Genomic DNA, 15,445 nt, shown 5'->3' with positions numbered 1-15,445 from the left:
TCGGTTGACCCAGCGGTCAGACCGATTGACCCGGCGGTCGAACCAGTTGACCCGGCGGTCAGACCAATTGACCCAGTTTGATTTGTAATTTCAATTTTGAACTTTGGTTATATATTGGATTGAGTTTGGTTTGATAGTTTGATAATAAATTTAAACTTTTATTGTGAATTAGTATTGTTATGTATTAATATTATGTGAAGTTTGAGCTTTTTTCCTCTTTTCTACTACTTCCAAATCAAAGATTAGCAATTGTTTTGTATTTTTTCCATCAAATTATTTATTTGATAACTAATAATTCATGGATATTATTATGATATATCATTATATAATTAAAAACTAATTTATAATTTTAAAAATAATATTTTAAAATATTTTTATTAACCCAGTATTGACCCAAATGACCCGACAGTTGAACCAATTAACCCGTGACCCAGAGCCTTGACCGAGTCAATGCCCGAGCCGGGTCTGATAACTATGCTAAAAAGTAAAAACAGTTGTTTTCATGGAATAAGCACAAGACTAGTGAGTCTCCAAACACACACACACAAAAATAAATAAATCACCACTACAAACCCAATGTATACCAACCTTTACCACACCAAATTAGAATTTTTTTTTTAAATTTATGTCAATCAAAATTCACTTAAACGAGGATCAGAAAATACAACAGTCAGGTTTAATTAAATTACAAGAATTTAGTATAGATCTAGAAAGAGCATCAAACAACAAAATTGGTTCTAAATCCCACTGCATACAGAGCTGAAAGTTTCACAGATTACAGCAGTCAGGTTTTCATTAGCAGCAAAAATGACTGTTTGCTTTGAGTCTATCTCAATCACAGCTTCGTCAGGTGCACTGATGTGAATGGAGTGAACACCATGACACGGTGCAGTTTCATCATAAGAAATAAGACCATCGATGCCTTTATCTTTTAAAGCTTGAAGTAGGAGATCAGGATCTACAGAGCCCCAGTTCAATTGTTGTTTACTAGAAATGTGGGTGGGGTTTTTGACTGGGACTAATAGATGATTCCCATTACTTACAAGAAACTGGCCTTCTAATCTAGCAATGGCCAAATTTTCATGTGGTAATATTCTAGGCTGAAGTTTAAAATCCAAGTATCTCATCAACCGAACTTCGAAGTCCTCTTTCAAGCATGGTACTCTGAGGGTCGAATTCTCAGAATAGTACAAGTGTGTGTAGTTCTTTGAGAAGTTGAGCTGGGACTTCAATCGATCAGGGAACTGCAAACATAAAATCAGGCAAGATAGGCACTTACAAAACTTCAGATTTTTTTCTTTTAGTAAAAATAAATAAATAAATAAATAAATAAAGAGTGACAATTGAATACCAAGACTAGCTTTGGTTGGAGCAATTCTAGCAATGGTTGAATTTTCTTCAATCTGCAAACAAGAAAGAAAAGGCTCCCGAGTAAAATAGCAAAACAGTAGTAGCAGTTGTAAACCGCAACAGTTGACTTTTTAAACATCTGAGGATGTATATTTCCATTCAGAAGTTCATATAGTAGTTTCATACAATCAGCAATGATGTTGTCAGAAAGTTACAACTACATATCTGAATTGTACCTTACATTAACTGAGAGATGTAATGAAAATTTTATAAGCATGCTCCGTTTGAATAATTCAAAGGGTTGGATTCTGACAAAACTGGACCAAACCTGATGGCTTAGCTGCGTGGGTTTGTAATTACTCGTACAATAAGAGAAGCATCCAATTATTTATTAAAAAAAAAAAAAACTGTGTTAGGTCAATAATATATCCATTCCACCTACAGCCTATCTATCAGTCATAGGACAAAACATAAATAGCTGTTGCCTACTCAATGTAGAACATGGAAGCCTTGCCCTCTTTCTGTATAACACTGAGAGTGTGATAAAAATATGAAGCAGATTCTTTAGAATCAAATAATATTGGATCCATAATTCCATATACTAATAAAGGTAGAACAAACTATGGACTTGCTAATGTCGACTTGAGTGAAAATCTAATAACAATAACAAAAAAGATAAAATTATATGGCATAATTGATGAACAATACATTAATAAAATTAAGTAGCTACGATGAAAGGTGGATAGCATGAATTACTTAATTTTTAAACTGGCTATAGTTGATGACTTAAATCCATTGCATTCAAAATGACTGGAGCTAAATCTAGTAAACTCTAGTAAGATGACAATAATCAGCAAACATCACATTGGGCTGAACATTAATTAACAAGCACCAGCCACAAATAATTAGCGTGAAACTAAAGATAAGAATATGGAGAGCATTTCAATCAAGCCAGTGCAGGCAAAGCAAAAAATTGAGGATAAGTTTTAAATTGGATGGGGAGTTACATCACATAGAATTATAGGATGCTTAACTTTCAACTGCATTTATTGTGGGGACCCACTAATACACCACATTTCCAGAAACATACAAATATAAGATGCTGAACTTTCAATGGATATAATCAACTTGTTTTCTCAAGTCATCAGAAATCATTTTAATATCAAAGATTACCTGATACATAATATTTGTAGTTGCTAAACAAAAATGTGAAAATGAAATGACATTTCAACTTACTTTATTCCGGCAAAAAAAGAACATTGGAGAACCTTCATTGACAATGTCTTGAATGGTAAAAGAGCCATTTCAGCATCAACACCTTCCTGAAACAGAGAAATGATTACATTTTCACTAACATGAATTATCCTGATATAACAGAGAACTATTCTTTGAAACAGAGAGATTCTGAACATAAAAAGCTTGCCAGCAATGTTCAAGAATATCAGCCAAGAAGCACAGATCTCTGTTCTCAATAATCATACCATCTTTTGGCACTAATTTCCTTCTAATTCCATAAAAGAATACACAACTTGGTTCATTAAATTGAAAGAATGGAGTAAATCCAGTTTTGCGGGCTTTCTCTCGTATGGACAATGGCTTTTTTTTTTTAAGTGGACAAATAGATAGTATATATGCAAACTAAAAATTTATTTTATAAATGGTTATAACACAAAATGTAAAACAGAAATCATGTAAAAAAGCAAATATATAGCCTACATAGATAAATATGAAAAGTCAAATGTATAGAGCTTTACATATAAAGGGTGTAAAAGATTATTCACCTTTTTATTTTATCCATTGTTAGAGGACAATAGGTAGTTAATTGAACTCAAGGTGATGTATGCAGGAATCTCAAGTTTCCAAATATATCTAGGAAAGGAGAAACTTTATGTGGGCGCATGTATAACTTAGATTATAGAACAAAAAGGTATAGGGAATGTGACATTTGAACAAAATTTTGACATCTTAACTTCACAAAACCATACTGTAGAAAATTCACAAACATGTGAGATGGAGTGGGGATAATTTTGTACCTCCAGAATGAGTAAGGATTTATGGTCTTTATGCCAGCGACTAAGTAAATGAACAGCAGGACCAAGACGAAGATTCCAATGAGGGCAAAACACTAAACACGGTTCCTGCCATATCATCCTGCAGGCAGCAAAAAAAGATTAAGCAAACTATCAAATAACAAGGACAAGAAAAGTTTTATCATCCAAATATAGGTTGTCATTACTTTTTTAACTTCTTTCACTGACACTTAAAATAAATTCTGCCAGTGGAAACAGAAAAATAACATCAGTATATAAAAGCATCTTCACAATAAAAAATTGTGCTCAAATACAGCTTAGCAGTATAATAATCTTAATCATTTATGATATAATAGAAAAGGAAGCCTCATAGCCTTAATATGTGCAAGATTAATGCAACCCCTTTTCAGATAAAAGAATGAACCAGTTCCATTGATTTCGTTAAAATTCAAAACCAATTATACAAATTAGAAATAATAATCCAAACAGGGTAACAATTTAATGCGTACAAACTAATATTTGCTGCTCCAACCTAACCAAGTCACGTTGCTTAACCACGAACCAATATTTCCATGATTTCTATCAAAGCACCCTACCAATTCAACCTGAATATCTGCAGCTTCTTCACTAGAACCACTTAAAAGAAATTTACAGCTTAATTAATTATTAGCAGAAAGAAAACTCTGTTATTTTTTATGATTTGTATAGTAAATGTTACTGATGTTAAGAGATCGAAACAAATTATATCTATCTACACGAACAAAAGGATAACTCGTAAACAGAAAAACTCTCATAGAGAAACTAATTCTCCTAAATACACCGGTTCTCAAGGGGTCAACCATCACAAGTTCTCGATGTATGAAGCAGGTGTTGTTCACATAATCATATTTCAGGATCGTTGAAGCTACTTCAACTGACCAATCAAAAATAATAGTCACTTCATCAACACATATTCACTGGCTTATAATTGATGAATCTTCCAAGATCACCCCATACCAAGCTATTATTCTCAAATAATAATGGCATCCACCATACAGATGATTTCCATCATTAGGCCGTAGTACACGCTTTCTTTGCAGGAAATGAACAATATCATCTCTAAGCAGTTCCATTGTGATATATCACACTTCCACTGGCATGGTTAAGATGCATAAACATTTCTTTCTTGTTACTTTCAGCACTCTGAAATAGCATATTAGAAAGTTCTGATGTCCTTCAATATTCCTCAAGTGATTGGCTCATCAACTATTATAACCTTTATAGTTCAGGACAGGAACAAGGTAGAAAATTTTCCTCCTTGCTTCAAAAATGAGGGAATCAACAGAGCAGATAAACAAATAAAGAAATAACTTCCCTATGAACTGCTAGCCAACCTACAAGAAAGTAGGGAGAAAATTAGCTTTGGTTGAGAAAAGAAAATGTGCAGATCTGAAGTGATCCATGGTGCAGGAGAATGTAAGTCAAGGCAAGCATAAGGAATTGCCAGAGAGGGAGCTGAGTCTTACATCATTAATGAAAACCACTGTTGAAGCTTAACAGAATAGAAAACACACACACACATTATCACTAGAAAGACTGATCAGAGAGGGAATGGGGACTTTTTATACCATTCATTATGAATCAGGAACTTGATCATTACTCATGTAAGAACAGGCAACATGATCAGTATATATCAACTGATGAAAAGTGCCATAAGTAATCTAACTAATAACACTAAAGGTAAAGATGAGTAAGGTATGCAATGCTGCCAACTGATATGGATGGTAAAATAGCGACACACTGATGACCATGGTTGCCAAAATCATAATTTGGGACATAAAATCATATAATTTCAGTTGCCAAGAAAGTGTAACAGTGTTGAAACAAGAGTGTGTCCAAAATCCGGTCATAAAATCATAAAAATGAAAGAAGGCCATGTCGCCTAAATGACAACCAATTTATGTAACAACAAAACATAAAAAGTATTATATCTGCTGACAACCATGTCACCTAAATAATAAAAAATAAAAACAAGAAAAAAAAAACCATGGGTGCAATTTAAGGGAGGGCACAACTTCAACCTTATCAGCTTTGAATTAAAAAAAAAGGGTAATAACTCAGAAAGATCGGCCAGGATTATATATGCTGTGAGCTCTGTGATAGGCCAGCAAACACTCTGAGGGGACACAAGGCATAGAGAATTGTGATAGATGCCATACCTGGTACAAAAGGCTTGATTTCTATATTTGGAACAATCAGGAAGTAAAATGCTAATGCAAACAAAAGATTCCCATCTCAGTAATTGAAATGTCACATCAAAGTCAATTGTAAATTATTGCAGAGACCAATAAGCAACTGAAGTATCAATCATACATACTTTGTTGGTTTCTCAGGGTGTAATCTACTACGCCAAGCTTCACAGTTCAAGCCAAAAGTCTTTCCAGTTATTTTTAAAATCTGCAAAATCTTGACCTAAATTAAAAAGGGGATTGCAAAGATCTCCAAGATCTTCTAGAATCAAAGAATAATTGAAAAGAGTCAAAAACTTGCGAGGAGCATGCTTAAATATAATAGCTTATTATTGCCATAATTCAGCTAAAGCATAGTTGCCATTCGTATCAAGTCGCCTTTTCTCACATGGTCATCAATCTACCTGGGTGCTGTAAATTTTCAAGAAAGATGAAAATAAATCACCCATGTAAATTTCCTACAACTAGTGAAAGCAGAAGTTTCATAAATTTCTTTTATTTGCTTGGACATAGTCATTGTAATCAGTATAATATGATCCAACAAAGCCAAAAAAATTAATTTAGCAAGGTCATTTCTCTTACGATAGGTTAGAGGAGTTCAGGACTGGAAAAAGATAAAGCTTCTTTTCTTTAATTAGCTCTATATGGCCAAACAATGGCTCGCCCGAGAATAACTGCAAAACAAACGAAGAAACTGTCCTTAATGCTCATTGATTCCACATAAAAGTCATCCAACACAAGGAAGAATGGCAGAGTTAAGAGAAGACCTTGAGCTGGCGTTCTTCACAAAGCCATTCAGGCATAGCATTCATAAATGCTAATATCTCCTCTGAAATAGTAGAAATCATGAATATTGGAACCTTTAAGAATTAGCTTTGTTAGCATTAGAAATGCAGAAAAAATAAAAGAGGGCAAAAGGAACCATTAGGATATAAGTATACAATGTTACGCAAACCAAATCGAAGACTACTTATGGTAGATGTATGTCCGTGAGAAGTTGATTGGAATATGATGCGAATGCAGAATAACAATGAGAAGTAAAAACAAAAAAGTTCAACAATAGTGGTAAGAATCTCATATGGAAATATCAAGAGAGAAAATGCTCTCTACCACCAATGACCGTTGAAGACATTGAGAAATAAGAAATATGTTAACTACTTAAGCATTACAATTGTGTCTACCACCAAGAAATCATCAAATGATAAAATGCTTCAAAAACTCCAAATTGTATGAGAAAATTCTTCAGAGAGCCAAAGGCGTACTGGCATTTTTTATCTGTGCTCTAAAGCACTGCAATAATAATTTTTCCTCCCAAATCTATGTGTTGCACTTGTGCAAATTCAATAACTTTAACAGAAAAAGTTATTGCTTTCCAAAGAATTCTAGACAAAGTTTAGAATAAATTTTATCCTCTTCCCTTCACATTAATTACTTCATGGACAATCACTCATCTATTGTGCTTAGTCTCTACCAATAAATGAGTTCAAAGTCAAAGAAATATTAGGGGGGCCCTGCACAGGTAAACTGTAAATGGAAAATCATCTTAAAATCCCTTAAAAGTAAGAATATATCTGAACAATAGGTCCTGCTTCAACCTGGGAAAATTGATATGACAACAATTCAATAAATTCATGTTACACATAAACCAACAAGCACACAAATATGCTAAGTGATATAATTACAACTTGCAAAGTCATAGTCATACGCAAGTCATGCAAATGCATGACCAGCAGATCTCAATATGTTACATGCGCAATATCCTTTGTACTAACCATGTCTCATAACTGAGCTGGCCCTAATCAATCAGGATAAGATTTTCTTGATAATACATACAATCTTATTTAAAGCAAACCAAGGTGAATTATATTTCTCAATACTCAGAAAATCTAAATCAACAGCACATAACATCCCTTAAAGTGCTCCATTTCTTGGAGGAGAATGAAGCATATGAAGTTTTTTCAAACTTAGCATCAAAATAGCATAAAACAGCTATGTAAACAAGCAGCAGAATCTCTATCCTTATCATTTTTTAATTTACTATGGATATTATACACATATCTATCTGTTCTCTCTATGATAATGAAGATAATGCACTGATGAACTAGCATATTGACCAGGTATGCATCTCAATTTTTTCCAACATACCATTCAATGTTTAGTCATTTCTTAGTAACTATTCAACCCAATGGAAGAACCAATGTTGATCACCACTGTTTTCAGAGACAATTTCAGAAATACTCCATATCTCCAGAGCATAAAACAAATACTCTTTGCCACCTTAGCACCAAAAGGACATAATTTGCCATTAAACTATAAAAGCCATCTAGTTATATCAACTTTTCTTTCACTATCAATAATATATGCACTCCTCCCAATCCTTTTTATGCAGAAAAAAAAATACTTCTCTTATACATTACACGAAAAATAAAGTGCACAGGGGTGCATTCCAACAATATTTGATGATTGACATGACATATCATTCAATGAACAAGAGATAGGGTCAAAATGCCAAAAGAAATACATAAATATTAAATGCAAATAGATTGAGAGAAAAAGAACCAACCATCATATTTGATAATTCCAGATACTGCCATATTTTCTCCAAAAGGAAATGTACTATGCCAATTCGGCCAATAGGGATTAAAACAGAGCCACCTTCATTTAAAGAATCCAAGACACAAGAACATATAAAAGCAATTTTGTCTGACTCCTCCAAAATTTCATCATTTTCAAGCAAGCATTTGACTAAATCTTGCTCACTAGCACAGTTGGCCCTGAAATAAAAAGGTTAATATAAGTCCACAAAATAACATAATTTTTAGCAGTATTATAATCATTTTAAAATGAGCAAATAAAGGAAAATGCACACTTGGAAACAGAAGGATGTTATTTTTAAGGCAGAGCTACCATACCCAACAGCTGAAATATGATAAGGAAGAGGATCTTCCACCACTGTCTCATTATAAATTTTACATCCATAAGCATCATTAGGCCCATCATGCGTCATTTCCACAGATAAATCTGAAAACAAGATCAAATCATTCCCTCGAAGGGAATAGTAATCAAAACCCATTGCATGTGCAGACTTGAATATGGAGCTTGACAAATAAGTAAAATTTCTTCTTGGACCATTTATCATCCAATTGGAACTACCGATTTCCAAACCGGAACTGAACGATTTCAGGATTAAGGTGCTATTGTAGCAGGCTTCTTCACCATACCTTAGAGAGTGGATCTTTAGCATGCATTCTTTTACATCTGTAGCACTGCATATAAAGATAAACACACACAGAGACCAAAAGAATCACTAAGATATTAAGCAGTGAACTATAGACAAGCTAAGCAAAAAAGGCACATCCACAATAAAATTACTGAAATGATTCAGAACATACAAAGATTTGCCAAGTTCTTAAGGAAAAAAAAGCTTTACATGTTTACTTTAGAGAGAAACAAATAAAATAAAATAAAATATTGATTTCAGAGTCCTTTAAATCTTGAAAATTAGCATAAATATAAACTTGCAATCAGAATCTACCAAGTCCAGCACAAGAGCATCACCATCAATTATGTTGAATTGTAAAGAAACATGTTGTGGAATTTGATCAAAAACACAGTTGATGATTTTATCAAATAAAACAATTATTGGGTCAGCCACTGTTACAAGTGGCCAATAGTTATGTTGAAACTTAACATGAGATTCTCCTCTGAAATTCAGTAAGAAATTAATAATAAAAATAAAAATCTGATAAAATCCAGAAAATATTCATGATATGCATAATTTTCAATAACATCAACCGCTTAATTTCTTACAACAGGATCTATATTTTTATGATCTTTCAATAGATAACCAATGAGTTCAATAACGTCAAACTAACCGCTTAATTTCTTACAACAGGATCTATCTTTTTATGATCTTGCAATAGATAACCAATGAATTCAATAACGTCAAACTAACCGCTTAATTTCTTACAACAGGATCTATATTTTTATGATCTTTCAATAGATAACCAATAAGTTTTATCTTTAATGATGGGCCTAAAGTGAAAAAAATAATAAAATAAAATAAAATAATTTAGCCACTTGTTTTCAGTTTGAATAGATTCAAGAGGATTATTGATTATTGGAGTCTAAAGAGAGGACCTGCAGTGTAATTGCCATCAAGTATGGACGTATCTACCTTGCCTGATATGAAGAAAATTTTATGCTAATAGTATATCTACAACTAGGGCTGTCAAACAATCAAGCAGCTCATAGTGCTTGAGCTCAGCTTGATTATTTAATAAACAAGCGGAACTTGAGCTGGAACTTTTATTTTGAAATTGGTTTCAAGCCAACCTCAAACATAGCCTGGCACATTCTAATTCAGCATGATCATATTCTATATATAAATATATATTAATATATATCTATTATATATTTAAATTCAGTTAGTAACAAAAATAATAAACTAGTATGGTGGTGTGGATGTTGAGGTTTCACCCACCAAGCCAGGATTTGAAATCCCTTCAACATGCTCCAAGCACAAATCATCAGCTCTATATTTTGAGAATTGAGCTGGTTCACCAGCTTAAGCTTGGGTCATGTTTTCATGAGCAAACACAAACCAAGCTCAAGCCCTCTTGCTTGGCCCAATTAAAGCTCGACTTGGGCAAGAAGCATTTTCAAGCCTAGCTTGATCTGGGCTTGCCCCACTCAAGCCTCACTAATTTACAACTTTATATTCAACAACAAAATAAATGATAATTAATAAAGACTGTCAAGAACAATTAGCTAAATAACCCCCAAGAAGAGAATTGCCAATGGAATATATAAACTTCTCTAAAGAAATAATCAAAAGGAATGTATAACATATAAAGTTTCTCTAAAAAAAAAGTTAGATTCAGAAAACCTTGTCAGATCGTAGTACAAGTACAACCAATCTCATCCCTTAACCTAAGTGACAAAATGTTTGCATATCAAAATCTGTATTGCTTGTTGATAGGTCAATAGCCTGCCTGTTTTTATGTTGCATTCTAATTTTCTAAAGATTATTTTGAGAAGAAAGAATGACGCATAGACTCATAAAAGTTTGTGTTTACTTGTGCCTGTTCAGATGGCAGGCTTCAATTCTTTTATAAGGATTTTACATGCATCTCTTATCTGAAAGATGTAATTGAGGATCATTTTTGGATACTAACAGCAACTTCATCATGCCCAAGCACTCCATCTGATGCAAGAATTATATGCACGTATACAGATGCTACACCGCAAGAGTACCGCATTCGCAACATCATCCTCACTATCCCATAGTATTATAACTTATAGCCATTAAACAAGCACAACTATTACCTTGAACAATCAAAAGTCAGCCTAATTTATTAAATAGGGAATCCAACCACTAAACAAGTGAAAAAAAGGTCAATTGTATTTGAAAGTTTCATCAGGAAAAACCTTTTCACAAAACAGTACTAATCCCGACAACTCCTCATCGATGCTAGTGAAGGATCATGGAACTACCAATGAACCAGTAAATTCAGTCATCCAAGATCAACATAATTGGTGATCCAGGAAAATTCATTTTTGGCTTGTCAAGAATCACATATATAGGCCTATGTCCAATTCTAGTGCCCAAGGCTTAATGAAGACACTTATGCACCATAAAGAGATTCACAATGTTTGGAAACGATCTCGAACATAATTGTGAGGTAATATAAGAGCTCTAGCAATTGTCTCTCCTAGAAGAATCCACACCGGAACACATTCAGCTAGTCATAAAAAGTGCATTGCAATGCCTCCTAATTCATAAATACATTCTGTAAAGGGATAAACCTTCAATAGAGAGAATTTCTATGCTTATCCTTGCCTGATATCCCAAATATCCTTTCTGAGCATAATTAGATTGGAGAATAGTTCATCTCGTGGAACTTGTCATTTGGGTAATTAGACAGATTTATTCAAAGTTATTTATTGTTTAAATTTTCGTTAGCATTAATCCACTAGACTATTTAGATTTTAGTCCAGGGACGCAGGGACGGAGCCAAATAAAAAAGTTGGTGAGTTGTTTAGGTTTTAGTTGAAATAATATGGAAACTAGTAAAAAGTAAAGGGAAGGAAAGGAGGGGGCTAAACAATATTTTTTTTACAAACATTTTCCTAAAATATACAATTTCTATACTATGTATACCAATTTGTAAAAAGCAAAGGGGTTAAACAATAGATTTTGATGAACATTTCCTAAAAATATAATTTTTTTTGTACAATATATAACAATTTGTAAAAAGGCAGGAAGACAAACAATAAATTTTTACAAGTATTTTCCCACAAAGATAATTATTTATAACATATATACCAATTTGTAAAAAACAGTGCTCAAAATAGACTTTTACTAATGTTTTCCTAAAAGTATAATTTATTTATATTATATATACTGATTTATAAAAATTCAAAGGACCAAACAATAGATGATTACAAATATTTTTAAAAAATATATAATTTTATATTATATATATTTATATATATTAATTTATAAAAAAAGTTAGGAACTAATTTATAAAAAATTAGGGGGGCCCATGGCCTCTTTTCGCCCACCCCTAGCTCCGTCCCTAGGCTCTATCATAAAAACTAAGCCTACTGTATGAATTGAGCCTTAATAAAAACTGAGTTAGTGAAAAACATACAGATGACTTCATCAATCTCCTCTAACTCTGGATTTCTGAATTTTTAAATTTCATTGTTGTGCACCAACCTTGCCCCTCATGCACATCTCACTGGCTCTAATTTACCTATTACCTCTTCGAGAATCTTGGTATAAACAACATTATCCTCCTCACAAGGCTGCTAAGCAACTAATCCCATTGACAAGGGATTCGTGTGACTAAACAAAATTGTCCCAGTTCACTACTTCATCAATTCAAACTATATAAAGAACAAAAAGAATTTTACTACAACAAATTAAATGTAAGAGTTGTTTACTTCATGTCCACTCCTTCAAACTCAATAGCTAAAGCACAAGAGCCAACAACTGAAACATCCACCAGCAAATTAAGTGTATCAAAATCAAGTATTACACAACTTTGCATTACCATCTCACTCAAACATTATGCCAAACAACACCTCTCAGCATACAAATGCAGCATTAACTCACTGTCGGTAGGTAAATCTACATCAATCTCCATGATATTTCATTCAGTAATTTGTGTAAATTTCTATACCAACCCACCTGGATAGCACATCCTCCATCTTTCCAAAACTCCTACTGACATTTTATTTATGTAATAGTGGTAGAAATTAAGATTCACTGATAGCATAAAACTAATCCTTTCTTTTGTATAATACTGCATCATACAATTGTATGTACGTTGTTTGTGTATCAAAAGTCAGATTGCAAAAGCCACCAATGGTTTGAACATATAAATATCATGACTGATAATGATAAATAATACAGTTAAATCAAAATTGTCACAACCTCCAAACACTAATGGCAATTTTTTTAAATACCCAACAAATTAAGAAGACAAACCTGTATAATGGCATCCAAGACCCCAGCTCCTCTCCATCTTTCCCCATAACAATATCTCTCAATTCCAAAGGAAGCTTCTCAAGCTCTTCCCACTCCATCCATCCTGGACAACCAGACCTCTCATCTGGACCATAAAACTGATTATACTCTGCATGCATAGACACAAGGTCTTCCATCATAAGGCACCCTATTCTCACCACCGCCTCTGTAGCATAAATCTAAACAAAAACCAACACAAATCACAAAAAAAACCTAAACTTTCATTCTTTCAAACAGTTCAATGCCTCCAAAACAAAAAATTGATCAGATATAATTCAATAGATACCTTGCCAGAGAAGTCATGCAGGCAGGTCAGGAATGGAAGGCCAAGCATAGCATAGGGGGTGGATATGATAACAAGGTCAATGAGAGAAGGGTCCCAAAGGTGGAGGCTTTTGACGGTCTTATACCAGGGGACAGCGCCAATGAGGTCAGGTGCGGAGTTGGGGATGACCGGGGAGAAGACAGTGAGGGCGGAGAGATCGAGAGGACACTCGAGGAGGACGCGGAACCCACAAAGCTCAAGCATGTGGCAAGGAGGGCAGTAGAGCCCGTGGCCCATGCTAAGGCACGTCTGCAAAGCAAGAGAAGGTGCCAATGAGATAATGCGAGAGAGAGAGAGAGAGAGACTAAGGGGTCTGAAGAATTGGGTGGAAAGGAAGATGGCATACAAGCTTCATAGTGCAGACGAACAACTCCGCCCTTTTCCAAGAGCAGCCTCTGGAGTTTGCACAATTAAGAACTGTTCATAGTGTGGAGCGCGGAAGAAAGGGAATGGAGGCGCGCAATGGAGAGCGGCGACGGCGGCTCGAAGAAAAGAGTAGACGGCGGCGTGAGGTTGCGACACAGTGATGACATTTAGGGATGGGAATACGGAAAATTACTTGCTTACCCCCACGCATTACTTTCTTATTTTGATCTATTATTAAATTATATTATACATGTCTGTCGTTATAAAGAATCGTCTGCACTATGAAGCTTGTATGCCATCTTCCTTTCCACCCAATTCTTCAGATCCTTTTCTCTCTCTCTCTCTCTCTCATTAGCACCATCTCTTTCTTTGCAGACATGCCTTAGCATGGGCCACGGGCTCTATTGCCCTCCTTGCCACATGCTTAAGCTTTGTGTGTTCCGCGTCTTCCTCGAGTGTCCTCTCGATCTCTCCGCCCTCACTGTCTTCTCCCCGGTTATCCCCAAACTCCACAACTAACCCCATTGGCGTTGTCCCCTGCTATAAGACCGTCAAAAGCCTCCATCTTTAGGACCCTTCTCTCAATGACCTTGCTATCATATCCACCCCCTATGCTATGCTTGGCCTTCCATTCCTCATCCGTGCATGCAAACTCGGAGAAACTTGGCTTGGGGGGATCTTATGTGATGCCAAGCGATGCAGCGGGGGCGCCGGACCGGTTGCCTCCGTCACTCGAACGGCCCCACAAGTGTCGGCACGACATCAACCGATCACATAACCATGCTCCGACAGAAGTCATGATCCGCGCGTGCAAACTTAGCGAAACTTGGCTCGAGGGGGTTTCATGTGATGCCATGCAATGCGGCGGGGGCGCCGTGCTGGGTTGCCTCCATCGCCCGGACGGCCCGCCTGCGCAGCCGCTCGGTTGCTCGATCACTAGCGCGCACTCCAACGGAAGTCATGATTTGTGCGTGCAAACTCGGCGAAACTTGACTCGATGGGGTTTCATGTGATGCCAAGCGATGGGGTGGGGGTGCCAGGCCGGGATGCCGCTGTCGACCGGATGGTCCCGCCGGCACCGTCGCTCGATCACCCTAGCGCGCTCCGACGGAAGTCATGATCACGCGCGTGTAAACTCAGTGAAACTTGGCTCAAGGGATCTCATGTGATGCCAAGCGATGCGGCAGGGGCGCCTAGCCAGGTTGCCGCCGTCGCCGGCGCGACATCAACTGATCAAGAAGCACTTTCTCATTCTCTCTTCTTATAACAGATATATACTGATCATGTTTCCTGTTCTTACATGAGTAATGATCAAGTTCTTGATTCATAATACATGGTATAAAAAGTCATTCCCTCTCTGATCAGTCTTTCTAGTGATAATGTGTTTGTGTGTTTTCTTTTGTGTTAAGCTTAAACAGTGGTTTTCATTAATGATGTAAGACTCAGCTCCCTCTCTGGCAATTCCTTATGCTTGCCTTGACATACATTCTCCTGCACCATGGATCACTTCAGATCTGCACATTTTCTTTTCTCAACCAAAGCTAATTTTCTCCCTACTTTCTTGTAAGTTGGCTAGCAATTCATAGGGAAGTTATTCCTTTATTTGTTT

The 15,445-nt window shown here is 35.5% G+C and overlaps 1 protein-coding gene across 1 annotated transcript; it reads right to left on the bottom strand.

Annotated features, from left to right (window-relative positions):
- Positions 1–603: 603 nt before the first annotated feature.
- Positions 604–14,023, bottom strand: LOC120249411 (integrator complex subunit 9 homolog). Its single transcript, XM_039257905.1, has 11 exons — positions 13,817–14,023; positions 13,432–13,719; positions 13,107–13,324; positions 8,521–8,874; positions 8,172–8,382; positions 6,376–6,468; positions 6,191–6,282; positions 3,384–3,501; positions 2,587–2,672; positions 1,352–1,403; positions 604–1,244 (listed from the first exon to the last, which is right to left on the bottom strand). The coding sequence occupies exons 1-11, from the start codon at positions 13,823–13,825 to the stop codon at positions 738–740; spliced, it is 2,028 nt and encodes a 675-aa protein (XP_039113839.1). The 5' UTR covers positions 13,826–14,023; the 3' UTR covers positions 604–737.
- Between the last annotated feature and the right edge of the window lie 1,422 nt (positions 14,024–15,445).

This window comes from Dioscorea cayenensis, chromosome 19, assembly GCF_009730915.1.
Source record: "Dioscorea cayenensis subsp. rotundata cultivar TDr96_F1 chromosome 19, TDr96_F1_v2_PseudoChromosome.rev07_lg8_w22 25.fasta, whole genome shotgun sequence".
NCBI lineage: Eukaryota > Viridiplantae > Streptophyta > Magnoliopsida > Dioscoreales > Dioscoreaceae > Dioscorea > Dioscorea cayenensis.
Note: the sequence above shows the minus strand (reverse complement) of the source record. Positions and strands in the feature narration are given on the sequence as shown.